The sequence below is a fragment of the Eretmochelys imbricata genome, chromosome 16, assembly GCF_965152235.1.
Source record: "Eretmochelys imbricata isolate rEreImb1 chromosome 16, rEreImb1.hap1, whole genome shotgun sequence".
NCBI classification, from domain to species: domain Eukaryota; kingdom Metazoa; phylum Chordata; order Testudines; family Cheloniidae; genus Eretmochelys; species Eretmochelys imbricata.
Window position 1 is genome coordinate 4,664,030 of NC_135587.1, and position 24,731 is coordinate 4,688,760.

The following is a 24,731-nucleotide window of genomic DNA, read 5'->3' on the forward strand; positions in this document are numbered from 1 at the left end:
TGGGGGGGGTGTGTCTGGCTGGGGGGACTGGGTGTGCAGCACTAGGGGGTCAGAGAGCAAGCAGGGCTGGGGGGGCTGGGTGTGCAGCACGAGGGGGGTCAGAGAGCAAGCAGGGCTGGGGGGGTGGGTGGGTGTGTCTGGCTGGGGGGGCTGGACGTGCAGCACTAGGGGGGTCAGAGAGCAAGCAGGGCTGGGGGGGTGGGTGGGTGTGTGGGTGTGTCTGGCTGGAGGGGCTGGGCGTGCAGCACTAGGGGGGTCAGAGAGCAAGCAGGGCTGGGGGGCTGGGTGGCTGTGTCTGGCTGGGGGGGCTGGACGTGCAGCACTAGGGGGTCAGAGAGCAAGCAGGGCTGGGGGGGTGGGGGGGCTGGGTGTGCAGCACTAGGGGGGTCAGAGAGCAAGCAGGGCTGGGGGGGTGGGTGTGTCTGGCTGGGGGGCTGGGCGTGCAGCACTAGGGGGGTCAGAGAGCAAGCAGGGCTGGGGGGGTGGGTGTGTCTGGCTGGGGGGCTGAGCGTGCAGCACTAGGGGGGTCAGAGAGCAAGCAGGGCTGGGGGGGGTGGGGGGGGCTGGGTGTGCAGCACTAGGGGGGGTCAGAGAGCAAGCAGGGCTGGGGGGGTGGGTGTGTCTGGCTGGGGGGCTGGGCGTGCAGCACTAGGGGGGTCAGAGAGCAAGCGGGGGTGGGTGGGTGTGTCTGGCTGGGGGGACTGGGTGTGCAGCACTAGGGGGTCAGAGAGCAAGCAGGGCTGGGGGGGTGGGGGGGGCTGGGTGTGCAGCACTCGGGCTGTGCGCGCAGGGCGGGGCCGCCGTCACTTCGCGTCACTTCGCCCTGCAGCCCCGCCCGCCTGTCGCTTCCCCGCACCTGAGACAGGTGCCGCCCGCTCCCACGGCTCCCGCGTCCGCCCGGGAGCGGCTCCGGCTCCGGCTCCGGCGTGCAGCCAGCGCGGGCTGATGGCGCAGGAGGGGACGGGGCTACCGCCGCCCGTGGGCGCGGAGCCGGGCAGCCGGAGCCAGGCGGGGCCGGCCGCGGGGAGCTGCCCGGAGCCCAGGCGGGAGCTGGGCTGGTTCTGCGCCGCTCACCGCCGGCGGGTCTGCGCCCAGTGCGCCGGGCACCGCGTGTCGGCGCTGGAGGAGAAGGCTGCGGGCCTGCGGGTAAGCGCGGAGACGGGGCTGCTCGCCGCGGGGCCGGGCCGCCGGCTGCCTGGGGGCGCCCCACGCCCAGCGTCGCCCGCTGGCTCGGAGCCCCTCCGGGCGCCTCCCCTGCAGCAGCCCGGACGCGCCGTGCGGAGCAGCCGGAGCCCAGGGCAGGGCGGCTCCCAGGACGGCTGATGGGGAGAGTCCGGCGGTGGCGCCGCTCCCCAGCCCTGCGGCAGCCTTGGCGGGTGACGTCCCTCGGGGCTCCGGCTGCGTGTGACTATAGCGCGGAGACCCCAGGTGAGGGCAGGGCCGGGGTGTGCCAGGCGCTGCGCAGACATGTGCTGGGAGACAGGCCCCCAGGGAGCGCCCAGGCTGCACGGAGACGCCGGATCGCCCTTTGGCTCTGGGATGGGAGGGCTCAGAGCAGCCTGGGTCACTGTGAGCCCCCTGCCGAGGAGTTCAGCACGGGGAAGGGGGACAGCTCTGTGCGTAGATCGCGCCCCCCAACGCGCTGCATGAGCCGAGCCAGCGCGCAGAGACAAGCCGGCCGGCCCAGCACCTCCACCTCACTTGCTGAGCAGCTGCTGGGCACTCAGGCCAGGGATCTCACACACCGGAGTTACCTTCACCTCATTCGAGGCGGGGGCAGTAATTGTGAAGCCTGACAGCAGCCAGCACCAACCATTCTTCCTCTAGAAACTTTTCCTAGGAAGCGCCCCACACCACAATCTCCTGTTTAAAAAAGTTTCAGCCATCCAATCAGAGAGCAGAAACAATACAATGTGACTTAGGTGACCAATCACTCATCTTCACCAGTGAGCAATGGTAATAGGACAGCTTGTGAGCCACCCTAAGGCTGACCGGTTCATATCACCCATTGGCAGTGAGGAACAAGCAGGTGTGCAGGGATCAGGGATCTGGGCCATGATTCAGAGGGTGGGCTGGGCACTGTCTGTGGTACCCTGGGAATTTCAGTAAGGCTAGATCAAAATTACACCTCCTTGTTCCTGTCTGTTGGCTTTGGTTTTTAGATTTAAACCCAAATGACAGGTTTAGTTCTCAGCAATCACATAGGAATTGTCCTATTGCCAAGGGAAATGACAGTTTTCAAAGGCAAAACTATGGCTCAGAGCCTGTTCTGGCTAAATTGTGCTTGTTGCAGGAGAGGGCAAAGGCTGCTTTACACTCCATAGTTTGGACTGCTCATTCATGGCGTAAATTAGAGCAGCCCCAGGACTACTCCAGTTTATGTTTGGCTGTAACATCCCCCCAGAGTCATCCCGGTTGAGAACAGCAGGAGCTGGCCATGCCGCACTCTTGCACTCTTCCCTCGTGCAACTCTGCTGTGTGGAGAAAGCCCTTATGCCAGGGATAGTCACAGGCCATTTCCACTGAATTTCTGTCTCCTCACAATGCCAGAGTGATGTAAAGGAACCAGAACATGACAGAGAATCTGGCCTAGGTGATCTGCATGTAACAGTTTCTCCCTTCCCTCCACCTCTTTCTCTCACAGAGATACTATCACTGGTGATCGGGAGTCCAGGACAGGTCTTACCAAGGTGGATTGTCATATGATTAAAACCCGCTAACTTTTAGGGCTATTTTAGGCCCATCTGTGACTTTTTCAGGCAAGGATTGGGTTTTATTACAAATCTGGGATTTATTTCTTCATGTAAAGCTGGAGTGTGTTTGCAGCTGATTGCAATGGGGCTGAGAGCCGGACGCTCCCGGGGACCTCATGCAGCCCGTGCTCTAGTGAAGGGATGCTGTATGACTACACCACTTCTGAAAGCTGAGAGCTCACAGTGCCCGATGGGCAGAGGATGCTCCGAGTGGCTGTGAATCCATAGCTCTCATTCTGTATTTCAGAATAAAATTGTGGATCAGTGTGAGAAGCTCCAGCTGCAGAGTGCTGCGATCACCAAATACATGGCCGAGGTGCTGCCAGGGAAGAACCAAAGTGCTCTGGTAATTCGCTTTTCTTTCCATGGTATGGTAATGTGGACCTGAGCTTGCTATGTAGCCTGCATCTCACAGGTGAACATACCCCCACTCAGCAATGTTCCTGCTGGCTGCCCAGGGTTGCTGAGATGGCTTTACGCTTTGGTCACTGATTTGGTTTTGGCCTGTCTCCCTCTCCGACCACCCCCCATATTGAGCAGACAGGTTTGCGTAGTATTAACGCCGTGAGGCAGGCAGCTGAGTTCATGCACTACCCATTGCATTGCTTCCAGAGTGGTGTGAACACCCTCTCTGCTGCCCCACCCTCCTGTAGATGACCTTGGCCTGGGTTCTGGGGGTGGGCTCGGGAGTCAAACCCTGGAGTTTGCTCTTGAATTTGCTCATCTCGCAGTTCAGCTGGTGCAGCTTCCCATGCCTCCCTCAGGCAGCGCTTTCCTTGAAAGCGGCCGCGTCAGGCTAACGATACTAGGCCGATTTCGCCCTTACGCCGGGACATCGCTGGCAGCATCTGTTTCATCCTACACTGACTTTAAAGCTCGTTTACATGGCGAGAGCAGGGGAAAGTGGCCGTAGTAGAACTGAGAATCCGGCCAGCTATTTCTGTGTAAATGCTCTGTGGGTACGTCTATGCTTGTAACGCTGCAGTGTAGATGTTATTACCTATGCTTCTCCCATCGGCCTAGGTTATCCAGCTCCCCAAGAATTCTTCCGTCGACCTCGCACTGTCTACACGGGGACTTAGGTGGGCTTAACCATGCCACTTGGGATTGTGGGTTTTCCATATCTCTGAGTGATGTAGTTATGTCGACCTAATTTTCTAGAGTAGACCAGGCCTTTGTTAGCAATCATGGCTTTGAACACTTCAGTGACCCTAACTTCTCCCAGTTCCCTGCTGGTGCCTGTGCTTCAATAAAAGGCTAGTCAGTTTCAGTTTTGTCTCTAGTCAGTTCACTTCCAGGGTCCCCTGGCCTCCTGCAATGGCTAGGCTGCAAAGACTGCACAGACATACTTCAGTCCGAGCAGACCCGCTGTTGAGTGAATAGGAGTGGTGGGCGGGACAGCAGCTGTCAGGCCTAATCCTGAAAGTCCTTCCTAATTTGAGTTGAGCTCAGTGGGCCTGCTGCAGGGAACCAGAGCTGCTATCCTGCACCAGGGGTTGCAGGCTGGACCTTTGGCTAATCAGCATGAGATCATTTCCCTAATATTACATGGTGTAAATAAAGCTGAAATTTTGGGCCTTGCTGAGTGTCAAGTTAGCACTTAGTAGCCATGGCGATACCAGCTAGTGCCTTAGAAACACCATCGCTGGTAGGTAGAGTGGCCTGGTTCCGATCTCACACTGGTTGACACCACTTTAATCTCAGTGAGTTCAGGTGGATTAACTCAGTGTTAGGGCGCATAGAAAGCCAGCTCTGGTGGTAGCTTTCCTCCTTTTCGCCTGACACCTCTCCCTCCCTGTCCTTGTTGTGGCAGAGTGCGGCCAGCTGGGCCCGGGAAGTGGTGATCCAGAGGCTGATCTTTGTGAGAAATGTGTGTGAGAACGAAGAGCAGCGGCTGCTGGAGAAGGTGCATGCGGAGGAGGAGAGGACTCATCAGAGCATCCTGACCCAGCGAGCTCATTGGAGCGACTCTCTGCAGAAACTGGCTACCCTCCGCACCTACCTAGTGGACATGATCACCAACTTGGATGACCACGGCCTGGTGGTAAGTACCACAGTCCTGTACGGAGGAGCCAGTCTAGCTTGCAGCCAGGCTTCTCTCACTGTAGCTGATGACTCTTGAGCGCAGCAGTTTGGCAGCTTGTTGCACTGACAACAAGGAGGCCAGAGTTCAAGAGAGACTCGGGTTTGCATTCCTGGGAAGCAGCTGTGCCTACCTAGGGAGTCACCTGGCTGGAATCACCAGAGATATGTGGCTGCCCCGTAAGAGCTAGGAACAGGTGAGGGAGCTTCTGAAATGTTCCTGCTGGTCTCCCCTTTACTGCGGGTGATGGGAGAATATCAGAATTGTCTTCCAAGCTCGGGGACGCACCGCCCTTTGAATGCTGGGCTAGAGCAGCACTGACTGCTGCATTACTTCCTCCTTGCCTCTTCTCCCTTGCAAGCAGATGGGACCACAAGGGCCCAAGCAGGGCCTCAGTATCTGAGGATTGGACTCAAGGGTCAGAGAGGGCGAAGGCCGGTACATGATTTTCCATGGATTTTTCTAGTTCTTTGTTGATTTTAAACAGCTCCAGGCAGGTCTCCACTTAAAACACTGCGCTGGCTCAGCTGCACCGCTGTAGCGCTTTAATGAAGACAGGAGAGAGCGTCTCCTGTCGACTTAGTTAATAGGCCTCCGTGAGAGGCAGGAGCTATGTCGCTGGGAGGAGCTCGCCCTCCGCCATAGTGCTGTGTACACTGGCACTTAAGCTGGTATAACTGTGTCGCTTAGGAGTGCGGATCATCCAACCCCCCAGCCCCCGAGCGACGTGTTTATACTGAAGTGATTTTGTCGTGCAGAGCAGGGCTCGGTCTTTGGGGCCCCTGCCTTTCCCTGGAGAGATCTCCTGACATCTAACAAACCTCGGTGTGAGGGAACTTCTCCTACTCAGTCTGCACGTTCATTTGGCTGGTTCCTTCCCATTATTTATTAAATCACCCTTGGATCACCTTAAGAGTTCCTCTCCAGTCAGATGTTAGCAGGCAGTTATCCTGTTTCCCCGACCTTAAGCCATTGCTTAGGTTCGTTTAACTTTAAGTGAGTGGCAGAAGCTTTGCTCTGGGGATAGAACTTTCTAGGGATTCGAACAATGCTGGTTGGCTCGTGAAGTGAACCAGTGGGGATGGGAATAATAGTGAATCTCTTATTCCACCTTCTGGTATTGGCCAGTCAGACTTGTCCCACCAGAGAGACGGGAGGCTGGAGCACGAGATCTGTTAAATACCAGCCAGCAAGACAGTAGTGAAAAGGTCTGTCTGGCTCTTTGCCGCGTAGCGGTGGTGGTGGGTGAGGGCGGTGTGAGGCTTGTAAATGTTTCCAGCCTGGGTCAGAGGTTGGTCTCTGGCAGGAGCCGACACTTGATGTGTCAGAGGAAGGTGCTTGCAGTGATCTGCTCAGGAGCACACTGACCACACACTGTGCAAAGAAATCTGCTGAATTTACTTTGGCTAATTGGTGCAGGCTCCATAATGAGAAAGCTGATACAAATGAGAGGTTTGGCTGATAACAGGATGACGTCTGGTTTGGAAACAGTAACTCTCTGGAGCCATCATCACCCCCAGGTGATAGGCCTTTCCCCTAGGAGACGGGGACCTGGGACAGCCTGTGGGGGCATAGTACAATTGTAGCAAGCATCTGAAACGCCATGAGCCAGACAGCTGAGGGGGGGCTGTAGTGAGTGTGCTAAAGTGCTGCACTTCCTGTGGGTTGAAATGCACTGAGGTGTCACTGCTGTGTAGTTGCCAATATGTTAAACAATAGTTTTCTTAGTTAAAAAAAAATGGATACATTGAGGTTGTGCAAAAGGCACCCCGTGTTCTGGAGCTCCCGGCCTGTGCAAATGGCTGGGCTGGTCCATCTGCCCCACAGAAATGGATTTCCTGTTAATGGCGTCAGACTCTCCTCTTATCACGACTGCTCAGGCTGCCTTTGAGCGAGCACAGGATGGTCTTTCCGTGTGGAAGGTGGGGGAGAGAACACCACCGTGCTGGGCCTGCACTTGGTCTGAGCGCGCAGAGCCCTGATGGCACTGTGGGAAATGGAGCCCAAGAGGCACTGGAGGACGTGCCCCACCCCAGCCTGAGCCGGGAACAGGGAGATGGGCAGTGGAGCAACTCCCTGCCTCTGCGACAGCACGGGGTGGGGGATGGGGCTGCTCTCCCGCAGGGCCCAGGAAAGACAGTTGTGCTTCCTGCAACCCAGGCCAGCAGGAGAGAGGGGACACCTCTGAAGTGCTGCAGCAAAGCCTTCTGGGATGGATGTGGGGCTGGGGAGCTGGATGACTCCTGCTGCAGATGGCCTGACTTCAAGGAGTCTGCACTGAGGGGCCTTGGACACCATTGTGGGAGGCATGTTAGATAGCAGGCCATAGAGCAGCTGTTAGAACAAGCACCAGGGTGGGTCTTGGGCCTTGCAGTGAATGGTAGCGACAGAGTTACCGGGGACGGGGGATGGCGGGGGGGCGAGGGGGAAAAGAGAGAGGATCCTTGGCTACCTGTGTCAGGCGGATTTTCCTGCTGCATGAACTTGTTCAATACACCTGCTTCGGGCATCGCCAGCGGCACAAACTCAATCCCCAGGAGGCAGTTTTAGCCATTTTCAGGGAGGGTGAGGGGTTTGCTCTTCACTGTGACACTGTCTGCGCCGGGGCTCGGCAAGGGGGATGGAGGACTTGGGGAGACACCCAAACCCACTGAGACCTTGCGTAAGTCCCCAGGGAGGGATTTTATTGTGTGAGAACAATGATAATCAATGGCACCCGGTAATACCAGGGTACAAAACATATGGGAATGACAGGGTAAGTCACGCTGGTGGGGGAATCAACGCTCTATGGGAAAGCATAGAGCCAAATATAGTACAACTCTAAATGAATCAAACTACCATAGAATTGCTATGCATACAAATTGCATGCTTGAAGAATAAGAGTATATAGCTGCAGGAATATAGTACCGACTGCCTGACCAGGATGGTGATGGTGATTGTGAAATGCTCCACAAGATTAGAGAGGCTACAAAAATAGAAAACGCAATAATATGGGAGATTTCAACTGTCCCCATATTGACTGGGGACATGTCACCTCAGGACGGGATGCAGAGAGAAAGTTTCCAGACACCATCAATGACGGCTGCTTGGAGCAGCTAGTCCTGGAACCGACAAGGGAAGAGGCAATTCTTGATTTAGTCCTGAGTGGGGCACAGGATCTGGTCCCAGAGGTGCTGACCCATTCAGTAATAATGACCATAATGTAATTAAATTTAACATCCATGCAGGGGGGAAATACCAAAGAAACCCACCACAGGTGCATTTAACATCAAAGAAGGGGAACTACACAAAAATGAGGCTAGTCAAATGGAAATGAGAAGGAACAGTCACAAGAGTGAAATGCCTGCAACCTGCACGGAAACTATTTAAAAATACCATCATAGAGGCTCAAACTAAATATGTACCCCAAATCAAAACAAAACAATAAGACCAAAAAATGCTACCATGGTTAAACTGCGGAGTAAGAGGGGGTTAGAGGCAAAAAGGCAACATTTAAAAATTGGAAGTCAAATCCTAGGGGGGAAAATAGAAAGAAGCATGAACTCTGGCAAGTCAAGTGTAGAAGTATAATTAGGCAGGCCAAAAAAGAATTTGAAGAGCAACTAGCAAAAGACTGACAGCATTTTTTTAAAAGTACGTCAGAAACAGGAAGCCTGTCAAAGGCTATGACTACACGACTCAGTTTCGCTACCGCCATGCCGCTAAAAGATGCACAGTGTAGTTGCTGTTTGTCGGCAAGAGAGAGCTCTTCTGCTGACAAAAAACTTCCACCCCCCACGAGCGGCCGTGGCTTCGTCGGCAGGAGAGTGCTCCTGCTGACAAAGCGCTGTTCACACCGGTGCTTTTTGTCGGTAAAACTTTTGTCATTTGGGGGTGTGGTTTTTAACACCCCTGAACAACAAAAGTTTTGCTGACGAAGTGCCAGTGTAGACATTCTTAAATAGTCAGTGAGGTCTTTGGACGATTGAGGTGCTAAAGGAACACTCAAGCTAAATAAATTTTTTTCATTGGTCTTCATTTTAGAGGATGTGAGGGAGATTCCCACACCTCAGCCATTCTTTTTAGGTGACAAATCTGAGGAACTGTCCCAGATTGAGGTATCGTTAGAGGAGGTTTTGGAACAAATTGATAAATTAAACAGTAATAAGGCATCAGGACCAGATGGTATTCTGAGAGAACTCAAATATGAAATTACAGAACTACTAATTGTGGTACATGACCTATTGCTGAAATCAGCCTCCATGCCAAATAGAGGATAGGTAACGTAATGCCAATTTTTTTAAAAAAAGGCTCCAGAAGAGACACTGTAAGCCTAGCTTCAGTACTAGGCAAATTGGTTGAAACTAATAGAAAACAGAATTCTCAGACATATCAATGAACTTGATATGTTAGGAAAGAGTTAATTCAGCTTTTGTAAAGGGAAATCATGCCTCGCTAATCTATTAGAAATCTTTGAGGTTGTCAATAAGCATGTGGACAAGGGTGATCCAGTGGAAATAGTGTGCTTGGAGATTCAGAAAGTCTTGGACAAAGTCCATCACCAAAGACTCTTAAACAAAGTAACCAGTCATGTGATAAGAGGGAAGGTTTTCTGGTGGATCATTAATTCATTTAAAGATAGGGAACGAAGGGTAGGAATAAATGCTCAGTTTTCACAATGGAAAGTGGCAAATAGTGGTGTCCCCCCGGGATCTGTACTGGCACCAGTGCTGTTCAATATATTCTTAAATGATCTGGAAAAAGGGAACAGTGAGGTGGCAGTTTGCAGATAATAGAATCATAGAATATCAGGGTCGGAAGGGACCTCAGGAGATCATCAAGTCCAATCCCCTGCTCAAAGTAGGACCAACACCAACTGAATCATCCCAGCCAAGGCTTTGTCAAGCCGGGCCTTAAAAACCTCTAAGGAAGGAGATTCCACCACCTCCCTAGATAACCTATTCCAGTGTTTCACCACCCTCCTAGTGAAATAGTGTTTCCTAATATCCAACCTAGACCTCCCCCACTGCAACTTGAGACCATTACTCCTTGTTCTGTCATCTGCTACCACTGAGAACAGCCGAGCTCCATCCTCTTTGGAACCCCTCTTCAGGTAGTTGAATGCTGCTATCAAATCCCCCCTCACTCTTCTCTTCTGCAGACCAAATAACCCCAGTTCCTTCAGCCTCTCCTCGCAAGTCATGTGCCCAAGCCCCCTAATCATTTTTGTTGCCCTCCGCTGGACTCTCTCCAATTTGTCCACATATCTTCTGTAGTGGGGGGACCAAAACTGGATGCAGTACTCCAGGTGTGGCTTCACCAGTGCCGAATAGAGGGGAATAATCATGTCCCTCGATCTGCTGGTAATGCTCCTCCTAATACAGCCCAATATGCCGTTGGCCTTCTTGGCAATGAGGGTACACTGCTGCCTCATAACCAGCTCCTTATCAACTGTAATCCCCAGGGTCCTTTTCTGCAGAACTGCTGCTTAGGCAGTCGGTCCCCAGCCTGTAGCGGTGCATGGGATTCTTCCTTCCTAAATGCAGGGCTCTGCACTTGTCCTTGTTGAACCTCATCAGATTTCTTTTGGCCCAATCCTCCAATTTGTCTAGGTCACTCTGGACCCTATCCCCACCCTCCAGTGTATCTACCTCTCCCCCCAGCTTAGTGTCATGTGTGAACTTGCTGAGGGTGCAATTAATCCCATCATCCAGATCACTGATAAAGATGTTGAACAAAACCGGCCCCAGGACCGATCCCTGGGGCACGCTGCTGGATACCGGCTGCCAACTAGACATTGATCACTACCCGTTGAACCCGACAACCTAGCCAGCTTTCTATCCACTGTGGCAAATTGCTGGCACTACTATGACGGGTCTCATGCTCTCTTTTCTTGGCGGGGGGAGGTGGGTTCAGGGCACCATTTCTCGCCCCTGAACTGAGGTATTAACTGCCCCACTAGTGTCCTAGAGGACGGGAGTAGAGAGGAAGGGACCCGGGCCCACGCTCTACTCCGGGTCCCAGCCCAGGGGCCCTAGGGATAGCGGTAAACCACTAGAACTAGCAGTTCCTTCCCCTGGGCTACTTCCCTCTCCTGCCCTTCAGCTTGTGGGGCTTCCTGCCCTCCCTCTGCACAAACCAGGTGTCCCTTTATCAGGGGTGAAAGTAACTGAGGCCACTTACCGGTACGGGGCAGGGCGGCGTCCGGAGCCCCGGGCCCTTTTAAATCGCCGGCCCCAGAGCAGCTGTTCTCTTTGCCGCCCCCCACCCGTCGGTGGCCGGGGCGGCCCAAAGGAGCAGGAACGTTAAAGCGCTGCAGGGTCCTTTGCCGCGGCGCTGCCGACAGGGGGCGCAGCAACATTAAAGTGCGGCGGCGGCAAAGGACCATCCTTAAAGCGGTGCCGCGGCTTCGCTTTCCTGTCCCTGCCCTTTTCCTCCCGCGTCGGCGGCCCTGCCGGGACGGACCCTACCGGCAGGGCCGCCGACGGGGGGAAGGGGCCGCGGCAGTGCTTTAAGGGCAGTCCTTTGCCACGGCTGCTCTTTAATGTCGCTGCCCCTTCCCTCCCCCGTCGGCGGCCCTGCCGGGACGGACCCTACCAGCAGGGCCGCCGACGGGGGAGGCGAAAGGAGCAGGGAGGTGAAAGCGCTGCCGCGGCAACGCTTTACTGTGGGCTGGGTATGGGCCGGGGCGGGTTCTTACCGGTACGCGGTACCAGCCCCCTTTCACCCCTGCCCTTTACCTAGGGTCTTGGTCTTCTTAGCCCACCGCAGCACTTCTCCAAACTCTCCTCTGCTTCCCTCCAAACCGCTCTCTGCTCCAGCACCAATCTGCTCTGCTTCAACTCCTCCAAACCGCTCTCTGCTCCACCGCCAATCCGCTCTGCTTCAACTCCTCCAAACCGCTCTCTGCTCCGGCGCCAATCCGCTCTGCTTCAACTCCTCCAAACCGCTCTATGCTCCGGCACAAATCCGCTCTGCTTCAACTCCTCCAAACCGCTCTCTGCTCCGGCGCCAATCCGCTCTGCTTCAACTCCTCCAAACCGCTCTCTGCTCCACCGCCAAGCCGCTCTGCTTCAACTCCTCCAAACCGCTCTCTGCTCCACCGCCAAGCCGCTCTGCTTCAACTCCTCCAAACCGCTCTCTGCTCCACCGCCAAGCCGCTCTGCTTCAACTCCTCCAAACCGCTCTCTGCTCCACAGCCAAGCCGCTCTGCTTCAACTCCTCCAAACCGCTCTCTGCTCCACCGCCAAGCCGCTCTGCTTCAACTCCTCCAAACCGCTCTCTGCTCCACCGCCAAGCCGCTCTGCTTCAACTCCTCCAAACCGCTCTCTGCTCCACCGCCAAGCCGCTCTGCTTCAACTCCTCCAAACCGCTCTCTGCTCCACCGCCAAGCCGCTCTGCTTCAACTCCTCCAAACCGCTCTCTGCTCCACCGCCAAGCCGCTCTGCTTCAACTCCTCCAAACCGCTCTCTGCTCCGGTGCCAAGCCGCTCTGCTTCAACTCCTCCAAACCGCTCTCTGCTCCACCGCCAAGCCGCTCTGCTTCAACTCCTCCAAACCGCTCTCTGCTCCACCGCCAAGCCGCTCTGCTTCAACTCCTCCAAACCGCTCTCTGCTCCACCGCCAAGCCGCTCTGCTTCAACTCCTCCAAACCGCTCTCTGCTCCGGTGCCAATCCGCTCTGCTTCAACTCCTCCAAACCGCTCTCTGCTCCACCGCCAATCTGCTCTGCTTCAACTCCTCCAAACCGCTCTCTGCTCCACCGCCAATCTGCTCTGCTTCAACGGCTCCAAACCGCTCTCTGCTCCGGCGCCAATCCGCTCTGCTTCAACTCCTCCAAACCGCTCTCTGCTCCGGCACCAATCCACTCTGCTTCAACTCCTCCAAACCGCTCTCTGCTCCACCGCCAATCCGCTCTGCTTCAACTCCTCCAAACCACTCTCTGCTCCACCGCCAATCCGCTCTGCTTCAACTCCTCCAAACCGCTCTCTGCTCCGGCGCCAATCCGCTCTGCTTCAACTCCTCCAAACCGCTCTCTGCTCCGGCGCCAATCCGCTCTGCTTCAACTCTTCGAAACCGCTCTCTTCTCCGGCACCAATCCGCTTTGCTTCAACTCCTCCAAACTGCCCTCTACCCCAGCACCAATCCACTCTGCTTCAACTGCTTCCCCTGTCTGATTGAAGCAGGGGGGTTTTATCAGGTGACTGGCTTCAGGTACTTTAATTGGCTTCAGGTGCTTTAATTAATTTATAGCAAACTTCCTTCCCTCTACAGGGAAGAAGGCTCCCTTCTAACACTCACCTGCTGCCCTCTGGCCTGGGCTTTCCTTGCTTTTTGCCCTTGCTTTAGTTCCACCCCCCCGCGACCGGGCCAGACGCTTTTTCTTCGGTTTTTTTTTTTTTTTTTTCTGTTTTTTTTTTCTTTGCTGCCGTTCGAGTGCTGGTCGGCTGCCAGCTTGCCTGCCAGCCCCCCCACGCCTGCCCTCAGACGCTGCTATTGCTTCAGCTGCAACCCCCGGAGGAGGGGGGGAAAGACTGCCGACCCGCTCCCTGGAGGAGGGGAGTGGACGCCCCCAGACCCAACCATTTTGCTGTTCATTTGTGGACCCGCGATTACTTGTCTTCTTATCTTTGCTTGGCATTTTTGGAATGCTCCACAAAGACCGGGAGAGAAGATAGCTGACAGAGACATCGCCCAGGGAAGCTACAAATCATTGTGGAGGGGGCCGTAAGACTGAGTAACTTTTGAACTATACTCTCGTGTGGGGGGAGTTTGACTGTGTCTTAACTGCATTTTGTAGGGGCACAGGGGGTGTGGCACGGAGCTGCCCCCCGATCCATCGGTGCCCCCCCCAACACTACTACAACCGTCATGGTCCCCCCGCCGTCCGTCCCTGCTGGCAACCTGCCGTCTGCCTCTAGACTCAACTGCTTGCTTTGAATTCCATCATCCGGACCAGACACAACAGCCGACCAAACGAGACTCTTTGGATAAACATGAGTGGGTCCGCGTTCCCCCCACCCCCACCCCCGGACTGCCCACCCCGCAGTTTGCCCCTACTACCTGACCCCAACTCCTGTTTCCTTTCCCTGTCCAGTCCGACCCATTTGGCACCTCCCCCCCAGCCTGCAGCCCAACAGGGAGAAGTGGTTAATCTGTTTCCCCCTCCCCCATCCTCCTTCTGGTGTCTCCCCGTCTCTCCCTGCTCACGATGGCGGGGAATGGGAGGGGTGAGGCCCCTCTAACTACCTCAGCTGCCCCTCCCCCACCTACCCCCCGCCCAACCACCAAGCATCCCCCCGCACCACTGCTGCCAAAACACCTGCCACCGCCACCGCTGGGCATCGGCAGCCAGAGGCACCGGGGCAACTATTGCCCTTGCTACGCCAACCGCCCCCCCAGATTCTAGGAAAGCCCCCCGGTTAGCTGGAAAGGCCAGGGTGCGAAGAAGGGGAAGGACCCCGCCACAACCACCAAGCCCTCCATGGCAGAGGCTGCCCCCACCGCTGTGGCCTCGTCATCGACCATGGCGTCCCTCCCCGCTGTTCCCTCCACCAGCTCTGCGAGCGTCCCTCCCCCGGCCCCCAGAAACTATGCCCGGGCGGTGGCAGCCCCCGCCCCCCCTGCCTTCCGCCTCGTAATCTCGCCCACCCACCGCCTCCGCCACCATCAATAGTGGCCGGGCCCCCTTTCCCACCATGACCAGGAAGCACGGCGTCCGTTGCCTCCTGGTGCCCGCCTCACCCCACGTGGAGACCTACGTGCAGGCGTTGGCGAGGGTGGTAGGACCCACAGCTATTGTGGTGGCCTCCAAAATGTACGGGAAGGTTGTCTTTTTCTTAGCATCGGAGGCGTGACGGAGAGGCGCTCGAGGGGTCCTTCCTAGTCCCCTACCAGGGAGCCCGCTATCGGGTCTGTTTTTCCACAGGAGAGCCCCGGTGCTACCTCTGCTGATCAGTGGGGCATGTCCGAAGAGACTGCCCCTTGGCCCGGCAGGGAGGGGCACCCGAGACCCCCGAGACCCGGCAGGACATCGGCTCCATCGTTGCCGACGCCCCTGGCCGCCCGGCACCTGAAACCACCTCTCCTCCTGCTCGATCCACCGCTGCTCCTGCCCAGGCCCAAGAGACACCTCCCCTACAATGCCCAGACGAGCGAGGGAGCCCCGCCCTTGCTGTTAACAGAGCCTGTGGAGGAGGATGCAGCAAAGATATTACCGGGGATAGGATAGGGCCCGCCCCAAGGAGAACCACCCCCCTCATGCTGCCTCACCATTACTCCCCCGAGCCCCTGAACCGTCGCCTCTGCCCCCCGACACGACCCCTGCTAACCTGCCCTCAGACGATGCTATGGAGGGCTGGACCCTAGTCCAGGGGAAGCGAGGCAAGTGGAAGGCTCGAGCTCCGCTGCACCCATCCGATGCGGAGGCCTCCTGGAAGACCAGGAAGGGAGGCACTGAGCCTTCCGCTATGCCCACGAGTGAGATCCATCCGCCGGTGTCGGGAGGGGAAGACAAAATAGCACTGGAAGTAGACTCTCCCTTCCACGGGAGACCCTCCCCTCCAAGACCCCTGAGGAAGCCCCTTTTGCCCGAATATCATCCGAAACCCCGCAAACCCCAAAGCGACCGTCGTAGCAGGGTGCCAGAGGGGAGACCCCTGGGGTGGCAGAAGACGACCTCTCCTCCATGTATGAGGAGATCGAGGCCCTAGGTTTGACCCCGGTCACCCAGGGAGAGGATGACCTACTGCCGGCCGGCCTCGATCTGGGCAACCTCACTCCAGTCCCCCTTTCCCCATGCTCCCTCCCCGTAACCGCCTTCACTGGCGGGCACCCTACAGAAGGTGGTTCACCACCTGATGCCATGGCTGCCAAATCCACCACAGAGCCTGCGCCTGGCATCACTGGGAGCCCCCTCCCCACCCCCTTAACCCTCGAATCTGTTCAGGAGGCGTCATCTCTCAGCTACTTGCCTCCCAAAGCCCAGAGCCTCGCCTCTGCCCCCACCCCCACCCCCACCCCTGTCCCTGCCCAATCCACCGCCTCCTGCAATGCTATTGCCGCCCCTGGGGTTATTTCCTTCCCGTTTTTTGCGGATCCCCCGCAAGGAGCAGCCTTTGCATTTTCCTGCCATGACCCATTAGGAGCTGCAATTTTCCCTCCGCCATCCCCTTCTACCCCAAGGCTTGAGACGGACCTAATAACTTTAGCCTGTCAGACGCCCCGTCGGTGATCCGCACCCTGCCTGCCCGCCTCAGCGGACCACGAGGCTGCACCATGAGCCCCACCAGGGAATAACCCGGAAATCGCAGCCCCACCCACCCAAGAGCTGCGAAAAGCGTTGCAGGAGTTTTTAGAAGACATCCGTGGCTCCCACAACAGGGTACAGCTAGCTCTCCAGCGATGGGGGGACTTTGATCAACTCCTCCAGGCCACAAGGGCCCTTATAAAGGAGGATAGAGGGAAAGGAAGGCACGGTGCCGTGGCCTACGGGCGGGCCCGCAGCTTCTGTGACGATTTACTCACTTACGGGATGGGTCTCGGATTGTTGCGCAACCTGCCGGGGGCCGTGAACATCCCCGCCACTAAGGAACCCCCACGCCCCCAGCCCTCCGCATGACTCCCCTCATTATCACAACTTTGAACACCAGGGGCTGTAGGATGGGTCTCCGCAGGTCCCAGGTGCTCTCTTACCTTCGGGAAGGGGGGGTACTCTGTGGTTTTCCTGCAGGAGACCCATACGGATCTGACTGCCGAGGACAACTGGCGGCTGGAGTGTGGGGATGGGGTCTACTTTAGCCACGTCACGATTCGACAAGCTGGAGTGGCGACCCTGTTCTCCCCCAACCTACGGCCTGAGGTGCTAGGGGTCACTGAGGCCATGCTGGGCCACCTGCTGCATGTCCGAGTCCGTATGGAGGGGCTCGTGGTCAACCTCGTTAACATCTATGCCCCGACAACGAGCCCGAAGCGGCCGCAATTCTATCAGCGGGTGTCCGACTTCCTTGGCACCCTAGATTCTCACGAGTGCCTAGTCCTGGGAGGGGACTTTAACACCACCCTCGAGGAACAGGACCGCTCAGGGGCCGAGCTGAGCCCGGCCGCTGCGAACATTCTCCGAGAAATAGTTGAACATCACTCCCTAGTAGACGTCTGGCGTGACCACCACCCAGATGACACTTCCACGTTCACCTTTGTCCGGGTGGAGGCCCATCGGTCACACCACTCTCGGTTGGACCATATTTATTTATCCCGTTTCCATCTTTCACAGGCCCACTCCTCCAGCATTCGGTCGGCCCCATTTTCCGACCATCATCTAACCACCATAACAGCCTCCCTCAGTGCAGAGAGGCCGGGGCCAGCCTATTGGCACTTTAACAACAGCCTGTTGGAGGATGAGGGCTTCGTGACATCCTTCCAGGAGTTCTGGCTGGCCTGGCGAGAGCAGCGGCGTGCCTTTCCTTCGGCGCGGCGATGGTGGGATCTAGGGAAGGTGCGCGCCAAGCTCTTCTGCCGTGACTACACCCGGGGCACTAGCCGACGGAGAAATGCAGCGATAGAGCAGTTGGAACGGAAGGTCTTAGAGATGGAGAGGCGTCTGGCCACCAGGCCCGAGGACCCGTTCCTCTGCGGAGCATGCTGGGAGAAGCAGAGGAGCTCCTGGCCCTCAAGGACCATCGGGCCCGAGGTGCCTTTGTTTGATCCCGCATCCGCCTCCTTCAGGAGATGGATCGCGGCTCCCGTTTCTTCTATGCCCTGGAGAAAACCAGGGGGGCCAAGAAACACGTCACTTGCCTTCTAGCAGAAGACGGCACCCCCTCACGGATCCAGTGGAGATGTGTGGGAGGGCCCGTGACTTCTACACAAGCCTTTTCTCCCCAGATCCAACCAATCCGGGCGCTTGCAGGGTGCTCTGGGAGGAACTCCCCATGATCAGCGTGGGCGACCGAGACCAACTAGAGCTGCCTCTCACCCTGGCCGAGTTCTCGGAAGCCCTCCGTCGCATGCCCACCAATAAATCTCCGGGCATGGACGGGCTGACCGTGGAGCTCTACCGCGTGTTCTGGGACATCCTTGGTCCAGACCTAGCCACTGTCTGGGCTGAGTCTTTGCAGGGCAGGGTCCTCCCTCTTTCGTGCAGGCGAACGGTGCTCGCCTTGTTGCTGAAGAAGGGGGACCTTCGCGACTTACGAAACTGGCGTCCCGTCTCGCTCCTTAGCACGGACTACAAAATCGTAGGGAAAGCAATCTCGCTGCGGTTAGGGTCCATGCTGGCAGATGTGATCCACCCAGACCAGACCTATACTGTCCCGGGTTGCAGCATTTTTGACAACCTATTTCTAGTCCGAGACCTTTTGGAACTCGGGCGTAGAGACGGTCTGTCGTTCGCCCTCCTGTCTCTCGATCAGGAGAAGGCGTTCGATAGAGTGGACCATGGGTACCTCCTGGGCACTCTGCAGGCATTTGGATTCGGACCTCAGTTTGTGAGTTTTTTCCAGGTGCTGTATGCTTCCGCGGAGTGTCTGGTTAGGCTCAACTGGATCCTGACCGAACCAGTCAGCTTCGGACGAGGAGTACAGCAGGGGTGCCCCCTCTCGGGCCAGCTGTACGCTCTGGCGATCGAGCCCTTCCTCTGTCTCCTCCGCAGGAGACTGACAAGGTTGGTGCTGCGGGAGCCGGAGCTGCGGCTGGTCTTGTTGGCATACGCCGACGACGTGCTCCAGGACCCGGGGGACTTGGCGCGGGTGGAGGCTTGCCAGGACATCTATTTGGCAGCCTCCTCCACCCGGGTCAACTGGGTCAAGAGCTCTGGCTTGGCAGTGGGGGACTGGCAGAAGGTGAGCTCCCTCCCACCCGCGCTTCAGACCATCCGGTAGAGCGCGGGTCCACTGCTCTACCTAGGCGTTTACCTTTCTGCCACGCACCCTTCCCCACCGGAGAACTGGCAAAATTTAGAAGGTGGGGTGATAGAGCGGCTCCGGAAATGGACGAGGCTACTCCGATGTCTCTCCCTCCGAGGGAGAGCACTGGTGCTTAACCAACTAGTCCTGTCCACGCTCTGGTACTGCCTCAACACCCTGGTCCCGGCCCCGGGTTTCCTGACCGACCTCCGGATATCGATTCTAGAGTTCTTTTGGTCAGGAATGCACTGGGCCCCTGTTGGGGTTCTTCATTTACCCCTGAAGGAAGGAGGGCAGGGCCTGAAGTGTCTGAACACTCAGGTCCGTGTCTTCCACCTCCAGGCCCTGCAGAGGCTCCTCTATAGTGCAGGTAGTTCGACGTGGAGCATACTGGTGCATGCCTTCCTGAGCCGCTTCCAAGGGCTCCGATATGACCGGCAGCTCTTTCATCTCTGTCCGAGAGGTTTTCCGTGAGACCTCTCCAGGCTGCTGGTCTTTTACCAGGACCTCCTCCGGACCTGGAAACTGTTTTCAACGACCAGGTCCGTGGCGGCCACCGTGGGAGCGGATCTCCTCGCGGAGCCCCTGCTACACAACCCCCAGCTCCGTGTGCAGGTGGCGGAGTCCCGCTCGGTGCGCCAGAGTTTGGTCCTGGCGGAAGTCACGAGAGTCGGAGACCTCCTGGACTACGACTGGGGAAACTGGCTGGATCCCCTGACGCTCGCTGGGCGCATGGGGCTCTCCAGACCTCGTACCCCCCGGCGCGTACTTCAGGAGGTGAAGGCCGCCTTGACGCCCGCTGCTCGGGCTTATCTCAGCCGAGCCCTGCGCGAGGGCGCACCCCGCCCGCCCTCTACCCCAGGCCCACCGGACCTTTCAATTGGGCCCCTACCCCGTAGATCCCAATAAACCCCTCACCCTTTCACTGCGAGCCGGCTGCATGAACTGCAGCCGGTCAGCTTCCAAACCGCACTAAGGAAACATCTATATACACTCACGCTTCACACCCTTCACGCCCACACCCTGGTGTCCCACCGCGATACAAAGTGGCGGGACCTCCTGCCACCTTTGGAGGGTGAACAGCCCCGGTGGGCCAGCCTGTATTCCACCTTGGTCCCGAGGCCCGTCGGGGACATTAGTTGGCGGTTCCTTCACGGAGCTGTGAGCACGGGCGTGTTTTTGACACGGTTCACCCCCATCCCGGATACTTGCCCTTTTTGCAATGTGAGGGAAACCCTGGCGCACATATATTTAGAGTGTGCCAGGCTGCAGCCCCTTTTCCGGCTCCTCACGAATATTTTATTACACTTTTGGCTACACTTTTCCCCTCACCTTTTTATCTACACACTCCCCATCTGTGGCCCCACAAAGTCACGGGATCTCCTGGTTAACCTCCTCCTAGCCCTAGCTAAAACAGCCATTTATAAAATCAGAGAAGGGAGGTTGGCTAATGAAGCGTCCTGCGACTGTAGGGCCGTTTTCCGATCCTCAGTACATTCACGTATCCGGGCGGAGTTCCTCTGGGCGGCGTCCACCGATTCCCTTGACGCCTTCGAGGAGCGGTGGGTGCTGTCCGAGGTTCTCTGCTCGGTGACCCCATCCAGTTCCCTCCGTCTGACCCTTTGATTGAGGGGAAGAGCGAGAGCCCAGCCCCAGCCGTTGCCGCTGTGGATACCATCATCACTGTCACCTAGGAGGGGTCCTATCACACGTGGTGTGCGTCCCTCCCACCCCCAAACCGCCCACCCCGCAGCCATGCCATCTTGTCGGGCACTCTCAGGAGAGGAATAATCGGTGACACTGGGCATGGCACTAGGTAACTCGAGGGGGTGGAAGACCATGAGTGTTGAGGAAGCCCCCCCGCTCTAGGCCACCAGGTAACTCAGGAGGGTGGAAGACCACGAGTGTCGAGGAAGCCCCCCTGCTCTGGGCCCAGGCTAGCCTGAACACTTCTCCCTCCTGAAGGCTGCTGTGTTATACCTTGTGTTTGCTTTTGTTTTGTTGCATAGTTTTGCTTTATCCTTTTTGGTGATTTCTTGTAAGTGTTACATAAATAAAATTCTTTTCTGCTTTTTTTTTTTTTTTTTAAAACACTCTCCTGCTGCCCTCTGGCTATGCTGTATCACACCACCTTATAGTCCATTCATCCAATCCATACTTTTTTTATCTTGCTGGCAAGAATACTGTGGGAGACCGTATCAAAAGTTTTTCTAAAGTCAAGATGTATCACATCCACCGCTTTCCCCATATCCACATGCCCTTGGTGAATCCATGATGATACCAAATTATTCAATATAGTTTGGTCCAAAGCTGACTGCGAAGAATTACACAGAGATCTCATGAAACAGGATGACTGGGCAAGAAAACATTGATAAGTGCAAATTAATGCACATTGGAAAACGTAATACCAACTATACATACAAAATGATGGGATCTAAATTAGCTGTTATCACTCCAGAAAGAGATCTTAGAGTCATCGTGGATAGTCCTTTGAAAACATCTGCTCAATGTGCAGTGGTAGTCAAAAAAGCAAACAATATTAGGAACAATTAGGAAAGATATAGATAATAAGACAGAAAATATAATAATGTTTCTTTTTAAATCCATGGTACACAGAAACCTTCAATGCTGTGTGCAATTCTGGTTGCCCCATCTAAAAATAAATAGATTAGAATTGGAAAAGGTACAGAGAAGGGCAGCACAAATGATAAGGAGACTTCTGAGACTATTGATTGCAACAATCTCAGCTTTCATTAAAAAATACATTAGGTTCTAGCTTTAACGGTTGCAGAGAGAAGCTTTAAAATGGGACCAGAATGTGCCTTAAAAGCTCAGATGGCAATAAAATGAACACACTTTTGATTATTTTTAGGAATCATGTGATTTCTATGCTAATCTCCTGATTTGGAGGCTGAACTCACGAGTTCTGAGTCTTGGGATGGTGAGGCTGTCGCAGAAGTGATTCCAGGCCCTCAGGAAAATATGAGGAGAAAATAAAAAGACTGGGGCTGTTCAGCTTAGATAAGAGTCGACTAAGGCGGGGTCTGACAGAGCCTATAAAATCGTGACGGGGGAAGTGTTATTTACTCTTCACATAGCACAAGAACCAGGCGTCGCCCCATGAGATGAACAGGCAGCAGGTTTAAAACAAACATAAGGAAGCATTTCTTCACACAATGCACAGTTAACCTGTGGGACTCATTGCCAGGGGATGTTGTGAGGGCCAAAACTATAACCAGGTTAAAAAAAGAATTAAGTAAGTTCTTGGAGAGTAGGTCCACCAATGGCTATTAACAAAGATGGTCAAGGATGCAACCCCATGCTCTGGATATCCATATCTTCTGACTGCCAAAAGCTGGGACTGGGCAAGAGGGGATGGGTCATTCCGTGACTGCCTGTTTCGTTCATTCCCTCTGAAGCACCTGGCACTGGTCACTGTCAGCAGACAGGACACTGGGCTAGACGGACCATTGGTCGGACCCAGAATGGCCGTTCTGATGTTCTTATGAGAATTTCAGCTTTTATGATTGTCTCTCTCCTTGTCCCCAGCACGCGGAGCAGGAGATCTTCGAGAGGTGAGTAACCAAAGTTCACGGCCCCTCCTTACTTGCCCTCTCCATTCTATGAGCACAGCGGCTCAGCATAGAGCAGCGTGTCATTGCCAGGCATCCGGTGACACTGACCTTTTCCTGACTGGTGCTGCTTTTGGTCAGGGCATAGTGCCAGAGGGCTGAGAACTTGCATGCACATAAAATGCCCCTTGCCCAAAATGTCCCACTGTGGCTTTGCTTCACATGCTGCACTATGGCTCAGACATGGGGTCCTAAATTCTTACATTTGGCACCTAGAAATCCTGGTGGCCAGGACATACCCAATGGATCTAGAAGGAGTAATGCTGATTTACACACATGCCCGGGACATGCTCGCATGTGTGTGTTGCACACGTAGGCACACCTTTTTTCACTTTCGGTAGATATACCTGATTATTTGGGGCTTTATCTAGCTCCCTGTGGACAGGCCCAGTACAGCATTGCACAGAGGAGTAACAATTTACAGCTGTCTTCAGATTTCCTAGTTGCGGGCTCTGCATTCACGCAGCCTCCTTATTAAACAGACAAATGAGGTGCAGAGTGAGAGCCTGGCAGTGCTGCCCCTGGTACCAAGCACCCATCGCTCTGTGCATTTCACTGCTCTTGAGAAAGGGAACCTGACCTGAATTGCATTGTGGCCTAAGGCGATGATTTTACAACTAGGATTGAAATTGGGCTGTCCTTCGTTAGGTGGGCATTGGGTGCTTTGAGTGTCCCCTAAGGGTAGTTCTAATTATAGTACTTCTTAGCACTACCTGGAATCCTGATTATTACTCCTGAGGGCATTCTGTGTCAAAAAAATAAAAATTCCATGCACACTATTTTAAAATTCTGCAAATTTTATTTGTCAAATAAATGTGGAGGCTCCAGCAAGGCACTGGGGAGCACAGGCCACTGGCTGCACAGAGGTGGGAGATCGCTGTGCAGGTGCACCCCGGGATACGGATTCAGCAGTGAGGCTGCACCCAACCCTGATACAGCGCAAGGACTGGGCCTGCCCCAGAAATACACCAGGGCCCTTCCCCTCCATGCCAGGTGCATCAGGTGTGGGCAGGCAGGCTCAGCAAGGCAGGATCCAAGTGTGGAAGGGCTTCGTTTGGGGGAATCCAGGTGTGAGTTGAGAGGGTTCTGTGTGGGGCAATCTGGGTGTGGGCAGCTCAGTGGGGGATCTGGGTGAAGGGGGGATCTGTAAGGGAAGAGGAAGCCCCATCCTCTCCAGCCCAGCCAGGACTAGCAGCTGAGCCTGGTGCAGGGTAGGAGCCATCAGCTGTGTCTTCCCCAGTCCCGCCCCCTGCCTCACAGTAACTTACCTCTCTGCTGGCTGCCCTGGGTACCAGAAACGTACTGCTGGGGAGGGTTACATGACTGCTCTTGTAGCTTTCCTTTGTTTCGCTGTCAGAAAGTCAGTTTTCTGCGGGGAAGCAAAGAAATCTGCGGGGGACATAAATTCTGCACATTCGCAGAGGCGCAGAATTCCGCCAGGAGTAATTGTTGCACATTTCTGCCTTCTGCCTAGCTTTAAAGCCTGAGCAATAAAACATGGCAGGTGATTAGCAGCAAACTTCAGGGCCTCAGCCTTTCCTTACGAGCCCAATAAACACCATGTGTGTGCCACTTACTACATGGATTTGTCTCCTTTCCATGCTATGTCAGATCCTTCAGGAGTCTCAGCATGTTACTCTGCTGGCTGTCCCTACCCCACAGTCTATAGAAGGCCTTACGGGAAAATCTGATTGGCCCACCTTAGCACGTTCATTGTATATCTCCATTCTGTGGAGCTGTGTCAGACCGATTTGCTCTTTGTTGACTGGACATGTGGGAAGCTGAATGACTCATGGATATTGGGGTTTCATTTTAAAATGTCAATATCTGTTTGTAACTGCCTGGAGTCAAACCCCCCTGAAACCAGCACTGGGGATTCTAGATGAAGAGACACCTCGTCCCTGGTGTAACTTTGCTGCATTCAGTCGTACCCCAGGGATGAACTTGGCTCGGTATCGTTGAAGTAGTTCCTTGTGACTTTAGTTTGTATGTGTATCTTCCAGCACCTGACACTAAATCAATCCATTTCCTAATAAATCCTCTCTTTCATTTCCTAGGACAGAGGCAGCGGAGGGAATCCTGGAGCCGCAGGAGTCCGAGAAGTTAAACTTTAATCAGAAATGTGTTCAGAGTCCATTATTGCACCAGCTGTGGGCCTCTGCTGTTCTCAGCTGTGCCACAGGTCAGTGTCTCGCTCACAGCCGCGCATTCCTCTGGGAACTCCTGGCAAGTTGATTCATTCTGTGCCTAAGCAAACATCCTGGCTGCCTGACATTACTGCTCCCCAGGTTTGTGTGCGTGGCAGCAAGTGGGTGTTGAGAGTCAATCTGTAACTTCAAAGCATGCTTCAGATTCACTGTATGCACAAGTGCACTTTACGCCAGA

The 24,731-nt window shown here is 55.3% G+C and overlaps 1 protein-coding gene across 1 annotated transcript in view; it reads left to right on the forward strand.

Annotated features, from left to right (window-relative positions):
* The first annotated feature begins 915 nt into the window (after nt 1–915).
* Nucleotides 916–24,731, forward strand: part of BSPRY (B-box and SPRY domain containing) — a 32,689-nt gene continuing 8,873 nt past the window's right edge. The window contains exons 1-5 of the mRNA XM_077835962.1: nt 916–1,146; nt 3,001–3,099; nt 4,567–4,797; nt 22,264–22,289; nt 24,404–24,528. Coding sequence (XP_077692088.1) covers nt 946–1,146; nt 3,001–3,099; nt 4,567–4,797; nt 22,264–22,289; nt 24,404–24,528 — 682 coding nt within the window. The 5' untranslated portion in view covers nt 916–945. The remainder of the gene's footprint in view (nt 1,147–3,000; nt 3,100–4,566; nt 4,798–22,263; nt 22,290–24,403; nt 24,529–24,731) is intronic.